This window comes from Chanos chanos, chromosome 5 (genome assembly GCF_902362185.1).
Source record: "Chanos chanos chromosome 5, fChaCha1.1, whole genome shotgun sequence".
Taxonomy (NCBI): domain Eukaryota; kingdom Metazoa; phylum Chordata; class Actinopteri; order Gonorynchiformes; family Chanidae; genus Chanos; species Chanos chanos.
This window is the reverse complement of record NC_044499.1, coordinates 310,001-330,000: the sequence shown is the minus strand read 5'-3', so window position 1 is coordinate 330,000 and position 20,000 is coordinate 310,001. Positions and strand designations below refer to the sequence as shown.

The 20,000-nt window shown below is 40.7% G+C and overlaps 2 protein-coding genes across 2 annotated transcripts in view; one reads left to right on the top strand and one right to left on the bottom strand.

The window, feature by feature from the left end:
* dip2cb (disco-interacting protein 2 homolog Cb) overlaps positions 1-2,521 on the bottom strand; it is a 78,887-nt gene extending 76,366 nt beyond the window's left edge. Inside the window, exon 1 of the mRNA XM_030773686.1 lies at positions 2,443-2,521. Coding sequence (XP_030629546.1) covers positions 2,443-2,521 — 79 coding nt within the window. The remainder of the gene's footprint in view (positions 1-2,442) is intronic.
* A 14,625-nt stretch (positions 2,522-17,146) lies between these two features.
* The window catches only part of gtpbp4 (GTP binding protein 4), a 13,892-nt gene continuing 11,038 nt past the window's right edge, over positions 17,147-20,000 (top strand). The window contains exons 1-2 of the mRNA XM_030773218.1: positions 17,147-17,227; positions 18,251-18,421. Of these exons, the coding sequence (XP_030629078.1) occupies positions 17,180-17,227; positions 18,251-18,421 (219 nt within the window). The 5' untranslated portion in view covers positions 17,147-17,179. The remainder of the gene's footprint in view (positions 17,228-18,250; positions 18,422-20,000) is intronic.

Here is a 20,000-nt window from a genome sequence, read left to right as displayed (position 1 = left end):
GAGATACATTAACAGTGTGGAGTCAGAGTGGGTTAACAGTGTGGAGTCAGAGTGGGTTAACAGGTGGAGTGAGGTTGACAGTCAGAGTGTGGAGTCAGAGTGGGTTAACAGGTGGAGTCAGAGTGGGTTAACAGGTGGAGTGAGGTTGACAGTCAGAGTGTGGAGTCAAAGTGAGTTACATTAACAGTGTGGAGTCAGAGTGAGTTACATTAACAGTGTGGAGTCAGAGTGGGTTAACAGGTGGAGTCAGAGTGAGATACATTAACAGTGTGGAGTCAGAGTGGGTGAACAGGTGGAGTCAGAGTGGGTTAACAGGTGGAGTGAGGTTGACAGTCAGAGTGTGGACACTTACCTCTCACGTAAGGAATGAGACACTTTGCCATTTTTCATCAGTTTGAGTCATAAATGTAGGTCATGTCTCATATTGTCTGTATCTCATTCTGACCAACACTGTTCCTTAACTACCCCTCTCTGGACCTTGGGTAATCAGACACACATATACTTTATGGATCCTGGGGGACATTCCTGTCCTACATCAGTGTATTAGAGGGGATACATTCACACAGGGGGATTTGTCCAGCTATTTCAGGGGTGGGCAAATCCGGTCCTGGAGAGCCATGGTCCTGCTGTTTTTCTTGTCAACTAACTAAATACAATCTGTGATTGGCTGAGGTGAAAACAAAAACCAGCAGGACACTGGCCCTCCAGGACTGGATTTGCCCACCCCTGAGCTATTTGAACTTCGGGAAAATTTGGGCTTCACAATCAGACTGAGAGCAACAGAGAAAGCAGCAAAGCAAAGTGCTAAATCTGCTTTACACACACACACACACACACGCACGCACGCCATTTCTTTCATGCACACGCACACACACACACACACACACACACACACACACACACACACACACACCAATGCCTACATTCATACAGAGCCATACACACACTTACATTCTCACACATAAAAAGCAGAAATGACTAGATAGTGAAAAATTAATGAGTAGAAATTTTACTCAGTTTGTGGTGATGCAATACTAACGAAATTACTCTAATCCTGACTCCGCCCCCAACATGTTCTCTCATCCTGACACCGCCCCCAGCGCGCACTCTCCTCTCCATCCTCCCAAAAAAAGAGAACCTTTTTCTCCTAAACACGACACCAGGGGGGTATTCCAGAAAGCGGGTTTAGTGTTAGTTAACTCAAAGTAGTAAACCTCCTAATAGAAGAGTCGTATGGCTTCGTTCTCCAAGCAAAACAAGTCCATTAGGTGGTTTCCTACTTGTTCTGAGTCATCTAACTCAGAGTTTTCACTAAACCCGCTTTCTGGCGTACCCCCCAGATGAATATAAACAAACACACGCAGGACGCACACGCACTCCTGGAAAAGTACCGTCTCGGGGAAAAGCCTGTTTACAGAAAAGAGGACGCATACATGTCCCTGACGTCACTAAAACAGTAGTTAGCTCCTTGATGGCTTGACACATACACAGACACACACACACTATCAAGGGTAGGCAAAGAGGATATTACACTTACAGCGAGAGCGAGGCAATGGCACACACACTACCCTACTAACGAGACCTCTAGCAAACCCTAAACACCAAATTACTCTTGCGAGCTAATACAATCGCCCATCTACTCACTTGTTATCGACATACACCAAATAGCTCCACAACAAAGAAAATTACGTAGCCTTTTCAATCGTCTCCACAACACACTGAGCGCCGACACTAGAGATCTTTCACATAGACCGCATCATCCGACCGCGGACGTTACATCACACTTAGCCTATTCAGTTACCAGACGTTTTTACCCAAAGCGACTTTCAAATCGGTCAGATGTTCAATACGACTTTCGTACTTGGATGCGTCTCATACACGCCGCTGTGTTAACGGGCGCTGTTTCCGATTTCACCTTCTACCGATGTTACGGAATTCCACAATGTATAGTCTACGCTTCTGACTGACAGGCGCACCAGGTGTGTGTGGCCGCAGCACGCAGACTGTGATTTGACCAGCGGCTTTGTGAACAGAGCGGAGGCTTGACTAGCGGAGAGAAGGAAAAAAAATCACAGTCTACTCATCAGTCACTGGGTCCACCACATGCCACCAGACAGTCTCGCGACGGGACCACAGATACTGAGATGGACATTTCTAATTTTTTTTAATATTCAAGGTCAGGAAGTCTGTTTCATAATTGACGACATAAGAGAACAGTGACAACAAAATAGATGCATTATCTGTATAAACAGATATTCAAACATGTTTGTGTGTTTCAGTAAGAGAGAGAGAGAGAGAGAGAGAGAGAGAGAGAGAGAGAGAGAGAGAGAGAGAGATTGTCAATGCCCTTTCTGTATAAAGACTGCAGCTACAGACATTTCGAATGACACAACGGCTGTCGACCTTCGCATGCAAAGGAAAGAAAAACCAAACAAAACTTACCCTCCGACAACTCAAGTTCCAGTTCAGCAAGTCTTGCTCTCACCTCCCGAGGCAGCTGTAGCGTATCACGGTCCGCCATTCTGATTAGAAATGATTCTGGTTTCAGTGCCTCTTCGGCTCCTGAACGAGGATCCGGGAAAATCGTGTTTTATCCTCCTAAGCGTGTCGGGACGGTCTTCATTTGCATAAGTCAAGCACAGAGGACACGAACGAAGAGACAAAACTGACGAGATAATGTATCTGCAGTGGCGCTGGACCTGTCTCCAGAGTGAGGGATTCCGAGAGTTTAACGACCAATCGTTGGTGCTGGTACAGTTGCAGAGGAGAGCGATGTTGGCTCAGTCCGTGCTTTCTGCTGTCATACTCACGTGATCACCGCGAGTGCTCAAGCAATACCCAGACGAGGGCGACAGAGTCCATATGCTCCCGAGAAAGGCAAATCCAGAGACCAGTGTCGGGTCCCAAGTTTTGAAAAGATGTTGTTTAGCACGAGACACACAGCTTGCCTCATGATGATCAGACGGTATTCGGGCGCACACTAGCCTCTGATGATTTGATGATGATGATTGATGACTGATGATTATTGTTGATTTTTTGTTTGGCTGATTCAAGATTCAAGAACTTTCTTAAAATATTGGCAATAAAATAAGAAATATAAATATCGGCGGTAAAAAAAGGACAGAATTTATACAATATAAGTACGAAAATAAACAATGTACAGCATAAAATACAGCTAACGGTAAATACAACTATCGATGATGCAAAAGTGCCAGCAGCAAAGGTGCAGTAAAGGTGTGGTGTGACATGGAGTGATGGTGTATTAGGGTGCAGTAAAGGTGTGGTGTGACATGGAGTGATGGTGTATTAGGGTGCAGTAAAGGTGTGGTGTGATATGGAGTGATGGTGTATTAGGGTGCAGTAAAGGTGTGGTGTGACATGGAGTGATGATGTATTAGAGTGCAGTAAAGGTGTGGTGTGACATGGAGTGATGGTGTATTAGGGTGCAGTAAAGGTGTGGTGTGACATGGAGTGATGGTGTATTAGGGTGCAGTAAAGGTGTGGTGTGACATGGAGTGATGGTGTATTAGGGTGCAGTAAAGGTGCGGTGTGACATGGAGTGATGGTGTATTAGGGTGCAGTAAAGGTGCAGTGTGACATGGAGTGATGGTGTATTAGGGTGCAGTAAAGGTGTGGTGTGACATGGAGTGATGGTGTATTAGGGTGCAGTAAAGGTGTGGTGTGACATGGAGTGATGGTGTATTAGGGTGCAGTAAAGGTGTGGTGTGTCAGACTGAAGAGATGTCTGAGTTCAGTAGTGCCATGGTTTTTTGGAAGAAGCTGTTTTTCAGTCTATTCGTGTGTGTGTGGATTGTTCTGAAGCACCTGCCTGATAGGAGGAGCTTAAACAGATGGTGTCTGAGATATGACTGTCTCTTAAGATACTGTGTACCGTCTCTTATGATACTGTGTATTGTCTCTTATGATACTGTGTACCGTCTCTTATGATACTGTGTACTATCTCTTATGATACTGTGTACTGTCTCTTATGATACTGTGTACTATCTCTTATGATACTGTGTATTGTCTCTTATGATACTGTGTACTATCTCTTATGATACTGTGTATTGTCTCTTATGATACTGTGTACCGTCTCTTATGATACTGTGTACTATCTCTTATGATACTGTGTACTGTCTCTTATGATACTGTGTATTGTCTCTTATGATACTGTGTACTGTCTCTTATGATACTGTGTACTGTCTCTTATGATACTGTGTACTATCTCTTATGATACTGTGTACTGTCTCTTAAGATACTGTGTACCGTCTCTTATGAAGTGTGTACTATCTCTTATGATACTGTGTACTATCTCTTATGATACTGTGTACTGTCTCTTATGATACTGTGTACTGTCTCTTATGATACTGTGTATTGTCTCTTATGATACTGTGTACTGTCTCTTATGATACTGTGTACTGTCTCTTATGATACTGTGTATTGTCTCTTATGATATCGTGTACTATCTCTTATGATACTGTGTACCGTCTCTTATGATACTGTGTACTATCTCTTATGATACTGTGTACTATCTCTTATGATACTGTGTACCGTCTCTTATGATACTGTGTACTATCTCTTATGATACTGTGTACTGTCTCTTATGATACTGTGTATTGTCTCTTATGATACTGTGTATTGTCTCTTATGATATCGTGTACTATCTCTTATGATACTGTGTACTATCTCTTATGATACTGTGTACTGTCTCTTATGATACTGTGTACCGTCTCTTATGATACTGTGTACTATCTCTTATGATACTGTGTACTGTCTCTTATGATACTGTGTATTGTCTCTTATGATACTGTGTATTGTCTCTTATGATACTGTGTACTGTCTCTTATGATACTGTGTATTGTCTCTTATGATACTGTGTATTGTCTCTTATGATACTGTGTACCGTCTCTTATGATACTGTGTACTATCTCTTATGATACTGTGTACTATCTCTTATGATACTGTGTACTGTCTCTTATGATACTGTGTACTATCTCTTATGATACTGTGTACCGTCTCTTATGATACTGTGTACTATCTCTTATGATACTGTGTACTGTCTCTTATGATACTGTGTATTGTCTCTTATGATACTGTGTATTGTCTCTTATGATACTGTGTACTGTCTCTTATGATACTGTGTACCGTCTCTTATGATACTGTGCACTGTCTCTTATGATACTGTGTATTGTCTCTTATGATACTGTGTACTGTCTCTTATGATACTGTGTATTGTCTCTTATGATACTGTGTACTATCTCTTATGATACTGTGTATTGTCTCTTATGATACTGTGTACTGTCTCTTATGATACTGTGTATTGTCTCTTATGATACTGTGTACTATCTCTTATGATACTGTGTATTGTCTCTTATGATACTGTGTATTGTCTCTTATGATACTGTGTACTATCTCTTATGATACTGTGTATTGTCTCTTATGATACTGTGTACTGTCTCTTATGATACTGTGTATTGTCTCTTATGATACTGTGTACTGTCTCTTATGATACTGTGTACTATCTCTTATGATACTGTGTATTGTCTCTTATGATACTGTGTACTGTCTCTTATGACACTGTGTACTGTCTCTTATGATACTGTGTACTGTCTCTTATGATACTGTGTATTGTCTCTTATGATACTGTGTACTATCTCTTATGATACTGTGTATTGTCTCTTATGATACTGTGTACCGTCTCTTATGATACTGTGTACTGTCTCTTATGATACTGTGTACTATCTCTTATGATACTGTGTATTGTCTCTTATGATACTGTGTACTGTCTCTTATGATACTGTGTACTGTCTCTTATGATACTGTGTACCGTCTCTTATGATACTGTGTACTATCTCTTATGATACTGTGTACTATCTCTTATGATACTGTGTACTATCTCTTATGATACTGTGTATTGTCTCTTATGATACTGTGTACTGTCTCTTATGATACTGTGTATTGTCTCTTATGATACTGTGTACTGTCTCTTATGATACTGTGTATTGTCTCTTATGATACTGTGTACCGTCTCTTATGATACTGTGTATTGTCTCTTATGATACTGTGTACTGTCTCTTATGATACTGTGTATTGTCTCTTATGATACTGTGTATTGTCTCTTATGATACTGTGTACTATCTCTTATGATACTGTGTACTGTCTCTTATGATACTGTGTATTGTCTCTTATGATACTGTGTACTGTCTCTTATGATACTGTGTATTGTCTCTTATGATACTGTGTACTGTCTCTTATGATACTGTGTACTATCTCTTATGATACTGTGTACTGTCTCTTATGATACTGTGTATTGTCTCTTATGATACTGTGTACTGTCTCTTATGATACTGTGTATTGTCTCTTATGATACTGTGTACTGTCTCTTATGATACTGTGTATTGTCTCTTATGATACTGTGTACTGTCTCTTATGATACTGTGTATTGTCTCTTATGATACTGTGTACTGTCTCTTATGATACTGTGTATTGTCTCTTATGATACTGTGTACTGTCTCTTATGATACTGTGTATTGTCTCTTATGATACTGTGTACTATCTCTTATGATACTGTGTATTGTCTCTTATGATACTGTGTACTGTCTCTTATGATACTGTGTATTGTCTCTTATGATACTGTGTATTGTCTCTTATGATACTGTGTACTGTCTCTTATGATACTGTGTATTGTCTCTTATGATACTGTGTACTGTCTCTTATGATACTGTGTATTGTCTCTTATGATACTGTGTACTGTCTCTTATGATACTGTGTATTGTCTCTTATGATACTGTGTACTATCTCTTATGATACTGTGTATTGTCTCTTATGATACTGTGTATTGTCTCTTATGATACTGTGTACTGTCTCTTATGATACTGTGTACTATCTCTTATGATACTGTGTACTGTCTCTTATGATACTGTGTATTGTCTCTTATGATACTGTGTACTGTCTCTTATGATACTGTGTATTGTCTCTTATGATACTGTGTACTGTCTCTTATGATACTGTGTATTGTCTCTTATGATACTGTGTACTGTCTCTTATGATACTGTGTATTGTCTCTTATGATACTGTGTACTATCTCTTATGATACTGTGTACTGTCTCTTATGATACTGTGTACTATCTCTTATGATACTGTGTACTGTCTCTTATGATACTGTGTACCGTCTCTTATGATACTGTGTACTATCTCTTATGATACTGTGTACTGTCTCTTATGATACTGTGTACTGTCTCTTATGATACTGTGTACTATCTCTTATGATACTGTGTATTGTCTCTTATGATACTGTGTACTGTCTCTTATGATACTGTGTATTGTCTCTTATGATACTGTGTACTGTCTCTTATGATACTGTGTACTATCTCTTATGATACTGTGTATTGTCTCTTATGATACTGTGTACTATCTCTTATGATACTGTGTACTATCTCTTATGATACTGTGTACTGTCTCTTATGATACTGTGTACTATCTCTTATGATACTGTGTACTATCTCTTATGATACTGTGTATTGTCTCTTATGATACTGTGTACTGTCTCATATGATACTGTGTACTGTCTCTTATGATACTGTGTATTGTCTCTTATGATACTGTGTATTGTCTCTTATGATACTGTGTACTATCTCTTATGATACTGTGTATTGTCTCTTATGATACTGTGTACTGTCTCTTATGATACTGTGTACTATCTCTTATGATACTGTGTATTGTCTCTTATGATACTGTGTACTGTCTCTTATGATACTGTGTATTGTCTCTTATGATACTGTGTATTGTCTCTTATGATACTGTGTACTGTCTCTTATGATACTGTGTACTGTCTCTTATGATACTGTGTACTATCTCTTATGATACTGTGTATTGTCTCTTATGATACTGTGTACTGTCTCTTATGATACTGTGTATTGTCTCTTATGATACTGTGTACTGTCTCTTATGATACTGTGTACTGTCTCTTATGATACTGTGTATTGTCTCTTATGATACTGTGTATTGTCTCTTATGATACTGTGTACTATCTCTTATGATACTGTGTACTATCTCTTATGATACTGTGTATTGTCTCTTATGATACTGTGTACCGTCTCTTATGATACTGTGTACTATCTCTTATGATACTGTGTATTGTCTCTTATGATACTGTGTACCGTCTCTTATGATACTGTGTATTGTCTCTTATGATACTGTGTACTATCTCTTATGATACTGTGTATTGTCTCTTATGATACTGTGTACTATCTCTTATGATACTGTGTATTGTCTCTTATGATACTGTGTATTGTCTCTTATGATACTGTGTACTGTCTCTTATGATACTGTGTATTGTCTCTTATGATACTGTGTACCGTCTCTTATGATACTGTGTACTATCTCTTATGATACTGTGTACTATCTCTTATGATACTGTGTATTGTCTCTTATGATACTGTGTACCGTCTCTTATGATACTGTGTACTATCTCTTATGATACTGTGTATTGTCTCTTATGATACTGTGTACCGTCTCTTATGATACTGTGTATTGTCTCTTATGATACTGTGTACTATCTCTTATGATACTGTGTATTGTCTCTTATGATACTGTGTACTATCTCTTATGATACTGTGTATTGTCTCTTATGATACTGTGTATTGTCTCTTATGATACTGTGTACTGTCTCTTATGATACTGTGTATTGTCTCTTATGATACTGTGTACCGTCTCTTATGATACTGTGTACTATCTCTTATGATACTGTGTATTGTCTCTTATGATACTGTGTACTGTCTCTTATGATACTGTGTACCGTCTCTTATGATACTGTGTATTGTCTCTTATGATACTGTGTACTATCTCTTATGATACTGTGTATTGTCTCTTATGATACTGTGTACTATCTCTTATGATACTGTGTACTGTCTCTTATGATACTGTGTACTATCTCTTATGATACTGTGTACTGTCTCTTATGATACTGTGTACTATCTCTTATGATACTGTGTATTGTCTCTTATGATACTGTGTACTGTCTCTTATGATACTGTGTATTGTCTCTTATGATACTGTGTATTGTCTCTTATGATACTGTGTACTGTCTCTTATGATACTGTGTATTGTCTCTTATGATACTGTGTACCGTCTCTTATGATACTGTGTACTATCTCTTATGATACTGTGTATTGTCTCTTATGATACTGTGTACTGTCTCTTATGATACTGTGTACCGTCTCTTATGATACTGTGTATTGTCTCTTATGATACTGTGTACTATCTCTTATGATACTGTGTATTGTCTCTTATGATACTGTGTACTATCTCTTATGATACTGTGTACTGTCTCTTATGATACTGTGTACTATCTCTTATGATACTGTGTACTGTCTCTTATGATACTGTGTATTGTCTCTTATGATACTGTGTACTGTTGCTCTAGTGATGGCAGCTCTATGCCAACAATGTCCTGTGCAGTTTTCACAACACGCTGGAGGGCTTTTTTTAATCAGGCTGTCATGGAGTTTGTTAGGGATACTCTCTGTGAGTTTGTTAGGGATGCTCTCTGTGAGTTTGTTAGGGATGCTCTCTGTGAGTTTGTTAGGGATGCTCTCTGTGAGTTTGTTAGGGATGCTCTCTGTGAGTTTGTTAGGGATGCTCTCTGTGAGTTTGTTAGGGATGCTCTCTGTGAGTTTGTTAGGATGCTCTCTGTGAGTTTGTTAGGGATGCTCTCTGTGAGTTTGTTAGGATGCTCTCTGTGAGTTTGTCAGGGATGCTCTCTGTGAGTTTGTTAGGGATGCTCTCTGTGGTGCATCTGTAAAAGTTGACAAGCAGCTTTTGGGTGAGGTTGGCTCTCCTTGGTGAGGATAAAATGCAGGTTTTGTCAGATTAAGTCAAATTAATCTCTTAAATCAAAATACTCTTCTCTTTTAACTGATTACATAAGTAAAATAGACATTATTATTTTGTCTTTCGTTTCACATAATAATTTTGTAAGAATGCATCTGTAGATTGTAGGCTACCGGTAATGTTATTTAAAAATGTAAATAACAGATTAGTAAATTTAAATGAATACATTAATAAATTTGTTGCCGTTTTTTGTCCTTCTCTTTCCTCTTTTTTCCCTGGTAACCTTAAAGTGACGGTAGCTGAATAGTGATGGGGAGGAAAACAGCACAATCAAGTCGTAGCCGCAGTGATGTTAAACCAAGGAATAGTTCACTGAAATAAGAGGGAAGTAATGTATGTTTCACAAGAACACAGGACAGTTTTTTATTTAAAATAGTTTAATAATTGCAGATAACACATTTTAATTGTGGAATTTAACAGCCCAAGAAGAGAAGAGAAGAGAACAGAAGAATGAACATGTCCATACAGACAGAGAGAGGAGTGAATAACAGACAATAAATATTAATATACACTATATAATAAATACTATGCTCTGCACATTGTACAATATACTCAATTCTGATGAAAGTACATGTGTATTGTATATATTGTAGGCCTATACTGTGATATATTGTATATTGGGGCTGTGCGATATGACAATATATATCATGTGACGATATGGTCCATGGTTTATTTCATTGTGTCGCAAATCACACTCCTTACGGAAATATTTTTCGTGCTCCTAACTACATTTTACAGTTCGCACACATCTATTTGTAGTCGCAAATGCGAGTGAAACGCTCACACTGTCAAGCCCTGATCATAAGGAAAAGAACACACAACTCAATTCATCTCACTTGAATCTTCCCATTTAATTCTGTGAAGAAAATTATCTACAAATGGCATGTTACAAGTCAAACTCATTATTCGCTGTATTCTGCAAGCCGAGATAAAGCATTGCTCTCGACTTGAAACCAGACAGCGCGTTACATATCGGAGTCTCTGCAGCCATCTTGGCGACTTCCTTTCCCCTTTCCTTTCCAATTTCCGCATCGTCTTGCAGACTTCAGAAGTAATGTCATCAGAGTAGACTACAAAAATAAAAGTATGTTAATGAAAATAATTATAAAACAATATGCAATAAATAAATATCGATACTCGGCGCCGCTGTATTGATGTAATATCGTGCCTAAAATATCGCGATAATACATTGTATCTATTTTTTCATCCACCCCTATTGTGTATTGTGTGTAGTGTACAGAGTGAGATATTGTTGATTTTATATAGTGTATAATGTGAAACACTGCCCAGCTCATTCAGCTGTTTGTTTATCAGGATTCAATTTCTTCTGTGTTTATTAGGAAGCAAAAATGCATCCAAGATGCCCCACCCCCAGCATAACAACACCAGCTGCAGATACCCCACCCAAACAGGCAACCCACCCACACAGGTAACCCATCCAAATAAATACCCCACCCAAACAGGCAACCCACCCACACAGGTAACCCATCCAAATAAATACCCCACCCAAACAGGCAACCCACCCACACAGGTAACCCATCCAAATAAATAACCCACCCAAACAGGCAACCCACCCACACAGGTAACCCATCCAAATAAATACCCCACCCAAACAGGCAACCCACCCACACAGGTAACCCATCCAAATAAATAACCCACCCAAACAGGCAACCCACCCACACAGGTAACCCATCCAAATAAATAACCCACCCAAACAGGCAACCCACCCACACAGGTAACCCATCCAAATAAATAACCCACCCACACAGGTAACTGACCCAAACAGGTAACCCACCCAAACAGGTAACCCATCCAAATAAATAACCCACCCAAACAGGCAACCCACTCACACAGGTAACCCATCCAAATAAATAACCCACCCAAACAGGCAACCCACCCACACAGGTAACCCATCCAAATAAATAACCCACCCAAACAGGCAACCCACCCACACAGGTAACCCATCCAAATAAATAACCCACCCAAACAGGTAACTGACCCAAACAGGTAACCCATCCAAATAAATAACCCACCCAAACAGGCAACCCACTCACACAGGTAACCCATCCAAATAAATAACCCACCCAAACAGGCAACCCACCCACACAGGTAACCCATCCAAATAAATAACCCACCCAAACAGGCAACCCACCCACACAGGTAACCCATCCAAATAAATAACCCACCCAAACAGGCAACCCACCCACACAGGTAACCCATCCAAATAAATAACCCACCCAAACAGGCAACCCACCCACACAGGTAACCCATCCAAATAAATACCCCACCCAAACAGGCAACCCACCCACACAGGTAACCCATCCAAATAAATAACCCACCCAAACAGGCAACCCACCCACACAGGTAACCCATCCAAATAAATAACCCACCCAAACAGGCAACCCACCCACACAGGTAACCCATCCAAATAAATAACCCACCCACACAGGTAACTGACCCAAACAGGTAACCCACCCAAACAGGTAACCCATCCAAATAAATAACCCACCCAAACAGGCAACCCACTCACACAGGTAACCCATCCAAATAAATACCCCACCCAAACAGGCAACCCACCCACACAGGTAACCCATCCAAATAAATAACCCACCCAAACAGGCAACCCACCCACACAGGTAACCCATCCAAATAAATAACCCACCCAAACAGGTAACTGACCCAAACAGGTAACCCATCCAAATAAATAACCCACCCAAACAGGCAACCCACTCACACAGGTAACCCATCCAAATAAATAACCCACCCAAACAGGCAACCCACCCACACAGGTAACCCATCCAAATAAATAACCCACCCAAACAGGCAACCCACCCACACAGGTAACCCATCCAAATAAATAACCCACCCAAACAGGCAACCCATCCAAATAAATAACCCACCCAAACAGGTAACTGACCCAAACAGGTAACCCATCCAAATAAATAACCCACCCAAACAGGCAACCCACCCACACAGGTAACCCATCCAAATAAATAACCCACCCAAACAGGCAACCCACCCACACAGGTAACCCATCCAAATAAATAACCCACCCAAACAGGCAACCCACCCACACAGGTAACCCATCCAAATAAATAACCCACCCAATCAGGTAACTGACCCAAACAGGTAACCCATCCAAATAAATAACCCACCCAAACAGGTAACTGACCCAAAACAGGTAACCCACCCAAACAAATAACCCACCAAAACAGGTAACTGACCCAAACAGGTAACCCACCCAAAACAAATAACCCACCAAAACAGGTAACTGACCCAAACAGGTAACCCACCCAAACAGGTAATCCACCCAAAACAAATAACCCACTCAAAACAGGTAACCCACCAAAAAAGGTAACCCACCCAAAACAGGTAATCCACCCAAACAGGTAACCCACCCCAACAGGTAACTGACCCAAACAAATAACCCACCCAAACAGGTAAGTGACCCAAACAGGTAACCCACCCAAAACAGGTAACTCACCCAAACAGGTAATCCACCCAAAACAGGTAACCCACCCAAACAGGTAATCCACCCAAACAAATAACCCACCCAAACAGGTAACCACTCAAACAGGTAACCCACCAAACAAATAACCCACCCAAACAGGTAACCCACCCAAAACAGGTAATCCACTCAAACAAATAACCCACTCAAAACAGGTAATCTACTCAAACAGGTAACCCACCCAAACAAATAACCCACCCAAACAAGTAACCCACCCAAAGAGGTAACCCACCCAAACAGGTGACTGACCCAAACAGGTGTCACAACCTGCACCTCCATTTTGGACTTTTAGTTTGATATGTCTTTGTGCTCTTGTTCTGTGTCTGTCTCCGCCCCTCACCTGTTCCTGTTTGCCTCGTTTATTAACCTTATTAATTTCAACCAATCCTGTTTTGCCCTGTTTAGTTTCCCTCTCTATTTATGCCCTAGTGTTTGCCTTGTCTTTTGTCTATCGTTGTTTGTGTATTTAGCACACTGTTACGCTGCACCTTTTTTCGTTTTTTGTTCCTGTTTTGCACTTGTATTTTCATCCTTATTTTGTAAGTAAAGTCTTCCGTTTGTCACCATCGTGTCTTTGCGCATGGGTCCTACACCACACCACCAGCGTGACAACAGGTAACTGACCCAAAACAGGTAACCCACCCACACAGGTAACTGACCCAAACAGATAACTCGCCCACACAGGTGAGTCACATGTTACAGAACACACCTGTTTGCATTGCACACACATGCATGCACACAAACGCTCATATACACATGCGTGTGCATGCGCGCACGCACACACACACAGCTTTAATATCAGTGCCTAAATCTTTATTTTCCTTTAATAAGCAACATTTTTTCTGCTCAGTTGTAAGACATCCTCCATCCCGGCACAGATGGTTCTGTCTGAGCTCAACCTGACAGACTGTATAAAAACAGACGACAACAAAAGTCCCATGTTGTTTGGGCTGATGAGGTTTAGGCACTCAGTGAGGCGCCTCTCTAACCCACTGCCCATAGAGAATGGCACCGGGCAGGGAGGGGGGCAGGGGCTGTCTCATCCTGGCCTCTGCTGGAGAAGAAAACAGATGGAAACACAGTATAGACTAACAGACACAAACTGGACAAACAAAAAAGCTTAACGACCATTGACGAGAACACGGTTTCTGCATGTTTGCATACATGTATGACTGATTACCGCTGTACATCAGAAAAATAAAGAAAATTACAACAGAAATTGGCCCCATGCATGTGCACACACACCCACACAGAACCTAAGTAATGTGGTCATGTGCATGTTAAAAGTGGGAGGATGAATATTATGATCCAATCAAATAATCTCATTTTAAGGAGGAACCAATTAGATGGACCCAGCCTCTTGGGGGATCCAATCAAATGACAGACACAATAACTGTTTTCCAGTCAGCAGTTGGAAAGAGAGAGAAATGTTGGCACAGCACTTCAGTAGACATACACTCCTTACACACTATATATATAAACCTTCCCCTAGACATACACTCCATACCACTGTTGTCTTGGTGAAGTGTGTGGAACAGCCACAGTGCACCAGCTGTTCCCCCTTAACATACACACATACACACACAGGTAAATCCATTCACACGCAACTTAATGCATTCACACTGGTTAATCCATTCACACACAGGTTAATCCACTCACATGTGGGTTAATACATTCACACACGGGTTAAATCACTCACACACACACAGTGTGTTATACGCAGGAACAGAGCCACTCAGTTTTAAGCATATGTAATATTTTTATGGAGAGATTGGTGTTTATTAACACAAGACTGTTCCAGTCCAGGACTGCACCAAGAATTGAATAGTTTGTTCATTTATTTACTCAGTAGTTAGTAATATGTAGTACACTTTTCACTCTTTAAAACGGTGATGATGGCAGTATCACCCAGACAAACGGGGTCAGACATGACTGACATGAGCAGTGAAAAAGTATCATACTGTACTAAGACCTCACACAGAAAAACAGCCTACAAAACACTCCCTGACAGCACACCAAGACCTCACTAAAATCACTACATTTGACCCATATACAGCAACAGTACAATGGCATCCTGGCCAATGAGTGAGCAATGAATCAAGGCCTAAACCTGCCCTTTAAAGACAGTTAACATGATAATATAGTGTGTTATGTTTAGAGGACAGTGGGGCTGTGTATATGCTCTCTAATGATAATGCCCTTATTGCCTGTGTGCACACCCCCCCCCCCCCCCCCACACACACACACACACATACACACACTTACACACACACACACACACACACAGGGTTTCCGCTCTTTCACACACAAGACTAATGGTCTGTTGTGGTCTGACCCTTCATTGACTCACCGTCTGAATTCCCCACACCGTCTGATTCCCCACACCTGAAAACCAGTAGAAAGCCAATAGCAATTTCAACTGGTTTCTGTTGGCTTTTATAGGGAAATTGAAACACATTCAACTGGTTTCATAACTTGTTTCTACTGGAATGCCTCTACTGGTCTCAAATGGTCTGTATCGGTTTTAGCTGGAGACAACTGGGTTATTGAGTTCACGTGGTGTGTGAAATGTTACAGTTGGTTTTTAAATGGATTAAACTAATTTCAATTGGTGGAACCTGGAATTATAGTGAATACATCACTGCATGTAATTTGTTTTAACAGTTTACTTCCACCACGTCCGCACAGGCTGAGAACACACACACCTTTGTATGGGCTGCCATAAACTCCAATAGCAGAATTCTAACAATTACAATAGGTGCCTGCAACTTCGCTGCTTGGCCCCTAATTAGCATCAGTAAACTTTTACAGTACAATCAAAGATAATCAAGCAAAAACGTTAAATAACCCTTGCTGCAAAATGCGACAGAACACCGTGTGTGGCGTAGCTAAATCCGGATAGCGAATAACGCCCTTTTAAATCTGTACAAAAAAGTTGTCCCCGCAACGGCTATCCGCGTTAAATATGTTGGAATAGTATAACATGAAATCCCCGTTCATCGGCGAATGAACTTTTAAGGTGGCGAATTAAACTGTTAAATGTCAAGCACAACTCCCACTTACGAAATCCGTCAACTTTCAAACTGATGTGGTGCCAAACTAGTCCATTTCTCAAGCGGTACCGAGTCACCGGGGAGCTGGGCAAACTGCAGTGCTCCTCTAATTCACTAACACACGCGCTCACAACAGTGACATAGACTACGCCCTGTACCTGCCCGAACCCCCGCGTGGGCTGAACAGGTGGCTGCGTGTTTTATTAGGAGCCTTCGGTTCATAGTCAGACATATTTCACAAAAAATATGTAGACATAGTATAACGGTCCTTTGTATATTCATTGAACATGGTAATATGCAGCTGCTATCAAATAAATGTACTGACAGTACGTTTATTTGGAAAGACAGCTGTCACTCACTCTCTCCATATATTCCATACACCCAGACATGGAGTCATCTATCCATCCATACTGCAAAGGTCTGCAGAATATGGCTCTGTGTCTGAGGAGAGCACAGTGCGATTTATTCCTCTGGAAGTGCTGTCGTCCGGTGTGTCGGTATACTTACTTACGTTATTACAGATTTTGTGACAGTCAGGTTTTTCGTACACACTGTTATCAGAGATCACACTGACCCGAATAGTTCAGCGAAGCATGTGGTGAATTTTAAACTAGAGGGCGATGTGAGCGCGTGTTTCTGTGCTTTCTTAGGAGGCGTCACCGTGCGTCAGAAGCCGCGCTCAGGCCTTTTCCGGTTCCGTTCGGTGGCCGGAGTGTACACTGTCGCGATGGCACTCTACAATTTTAAGAAAATTATGGTGGTTCCCACCGCTAAGGTAATTATTTTAATGTTTATATTACTGTATGTATTTAAAAGAATCCGTATTCCTAAGTGTCTTTGTTCTGGGACTTTAACATAGTTTCTCGAGCGTTGTTTCACGTGTGTTCGCTACGCGTCGCGTAGACACGTGTTGGCTCTAGTGTCTTTTAAACAGACCCTTTTCTGGCCAGGCGGTTAGCTTAATGGAATTATGAAGAAACTCTTCCAGCATAGTGTCAAATGGGTCAGAGTGTCTTAGTCTTTCTCTTAGTTTCCAACCGTTCAAGATCAAACAGTCAAACTGAAGTAAGCTTATGTCTGCCAGTGACTGCTAGTAACCTATCGGATTTTACAGAGCATATGTAGCCTTAGCAGTTATGTTTTCCGCTCCGTCCAAAGTGGCGGAGCGCTGGTCCAAGCTACAGAACTGAGGAGGCTTTAGTTTTGCTGGGGTGAAGAAAGAAGCTAACGCACTGTTGACCTTTCCGTTTTGAACCGGAGACCCCACACTTTCAGGATAATTCAGTGTGAACGGCTTCTCTTTGATTGAAGCCCTACTGTCTAATTACTTGCTCGGTGCCAGTGTTGTTGTTTCCAGTTTTAATCATGTTTTTTGAAGAAATTGCCACTTGGCGCTGACGCTTGCGGTCCGTCATGTTTTCATGGTGAGAATAAAGCCATGAAATCTGTTGGCTTGGCACCCAAATGTTTTTACGCCCAGTGTAGAACATTATAGAAGTCTTTTTTTTTTACTTTCGTTATATAAGCAAAACTTATTTAATTTATTCATGTGACATCGTTAATATTTCAGTCTTTGAATGTGGATTTGTTAACGTGACTGGCATTACTCCGTAATAAGCACTCACGACGAGCAACTTTTATATTACTCCACAACATTGACTTTCGAACCTGAGACTTACGACTGAAACGAGAAGTAATTTAAAGAGTGTTTTTGTATAAGAATGTATGGTAAGTGATATTTTAACTGATCATAATGTGCTTGAAATTTGATGGTAATTGTAACCTGTGTCTTTTGTAGGACTTCATTGATATCACGCTGTCTAAAACACAGAGGAAAACGCCCACAGTGATACATAAGCATTATCAGATTCACCGCATTCGACATTTCTACATGCGCAAAGTCAAGTTCACGCAGCAAAACTATCACGATCGTCTGACTCAAATCCTCACCGATTTCCCCAAATTGGACGTAAGCAAAGCAAACTATATTATGCCCGTGTGTTTGTGGTTGAATGTGTATGTTGTGTGTCTGTGTGTTTGTGGTTGAATGTGTATGTTGTGTGTCTGTGTGTTTCTGGTTGAATGTGTATGTTGTATGTCTGTGTGTTTGTGGTTGAATGTGTATGTGATGCCTGTGTGTTTGTGGTTGAATGTGTATGTTGTATGTCTGTGTGTTTGTGGTTGAATGTGTATGTTGTATGTCTGTGTGTTTGTGGTTGAATGTGTATGTTGTATGTCTGTGTGTTTCTGGTTGAATGTGTATGTTGTGTGTCTGTGTGTTTCTGGTTGAATGTGTATGTTGTGTGTCTGTGTGTTTGTGGTTGAATGTTTATGTTGTATGTCTGTGTGTTTGTGGTTGAATGTGTATGTTGTGTGTCTGTGTGTTTGTGGTTGAATGTGTATGTTGTGTGTCTGTGTGTTTGTGGTTGAATGTGTATGTTGTGTGTCTGTGTGTTTGTGGTTGAATGTGTATGTTGTGTGTCTGTGTGTTTGTGGTTGAATGTGTATGTTGTGTGTCTGTGTGTTTCTGGTTGAATGTGTATGTTGTATGTCTGTGTGTTTGTGGTTGAATGTGTATGTGATGCCTGTGTGTTTGTGGTTGAATGTGTATGTTGTATGTCTGTGTGTTTGTGGTTGAATGTGTATGTTGTATGTCTGTGTGTTTGTGGTTGAATGTGTATGTTGTATGTCTGTGTGTTTGTGGTTGAATGTGTATGTTGTATGTCTGTGTGTTTCTGGTTGAATGTGTATGTTGTGTGTCTGTGTGTTTCTGGTTGAATGTGTATGTTGTGTGTCTGTGTGTTTGTGGTTGAATGTTTATGTTGTATGTCTGTGTGTTTGTGGTTGAATGTGTATGTTGTGTGTCTGTGTGTTTGTGGTTGAATGTGTATGTTGTGTGTCTGTGTGTTTGTGGTTGAATGTGTATGTTGTGTGTCTGTGTGTTTGTGGTTGAATGTGTATGTTGTGTGTCTGTGTGTTTGTGGTTGAATGTGTATGTTGTGTGTCTGTGTGTTTGTGGTTGAATGTGTATGTTGTGTGTCTGTGTGTTTGTGGTTGAATGTGTATGTTGTGTGTCTGTGTGTTTGTGGTTGAATGTGTATGTTGTGTGTCTGTGTGTTTCTGGTTGAATGTGTATGTTGTGTGTCTGTGTGTTTGTGGTTGAATGTGTATGTTGTATGTCTGTGTGTTTGTGTTTTATTTGGGTTAGGGTTAGTGCAGGGGGATCATGTGTGGTCAGTGTAGGGACTGGGTGTGTGTGTGTGTGTGTGTGTGTGTGTGTGTGTGTGTGTGTGTGTGTGTGTGTGTGTGTGTGTGTGTGTGTATGTTTTACATGGGAAGTGTGTGGTGTGTGTGTGTATGTATGTTTTACATGAGAAGTGTGTGGTGTGTGTGTGTGTCTGTGTATGTTTTACATGGGAAGTGTGTGGTGTGTGTGTGTATGTATGTTTTACATGGGAAGTGTGTGGTGTGTGTGTGTGTATGTATGTTTTACATGGGAAGTGTGTGGTGTGTGTGTGTATATATGTTTTACATGGGAAGTGTGTGGT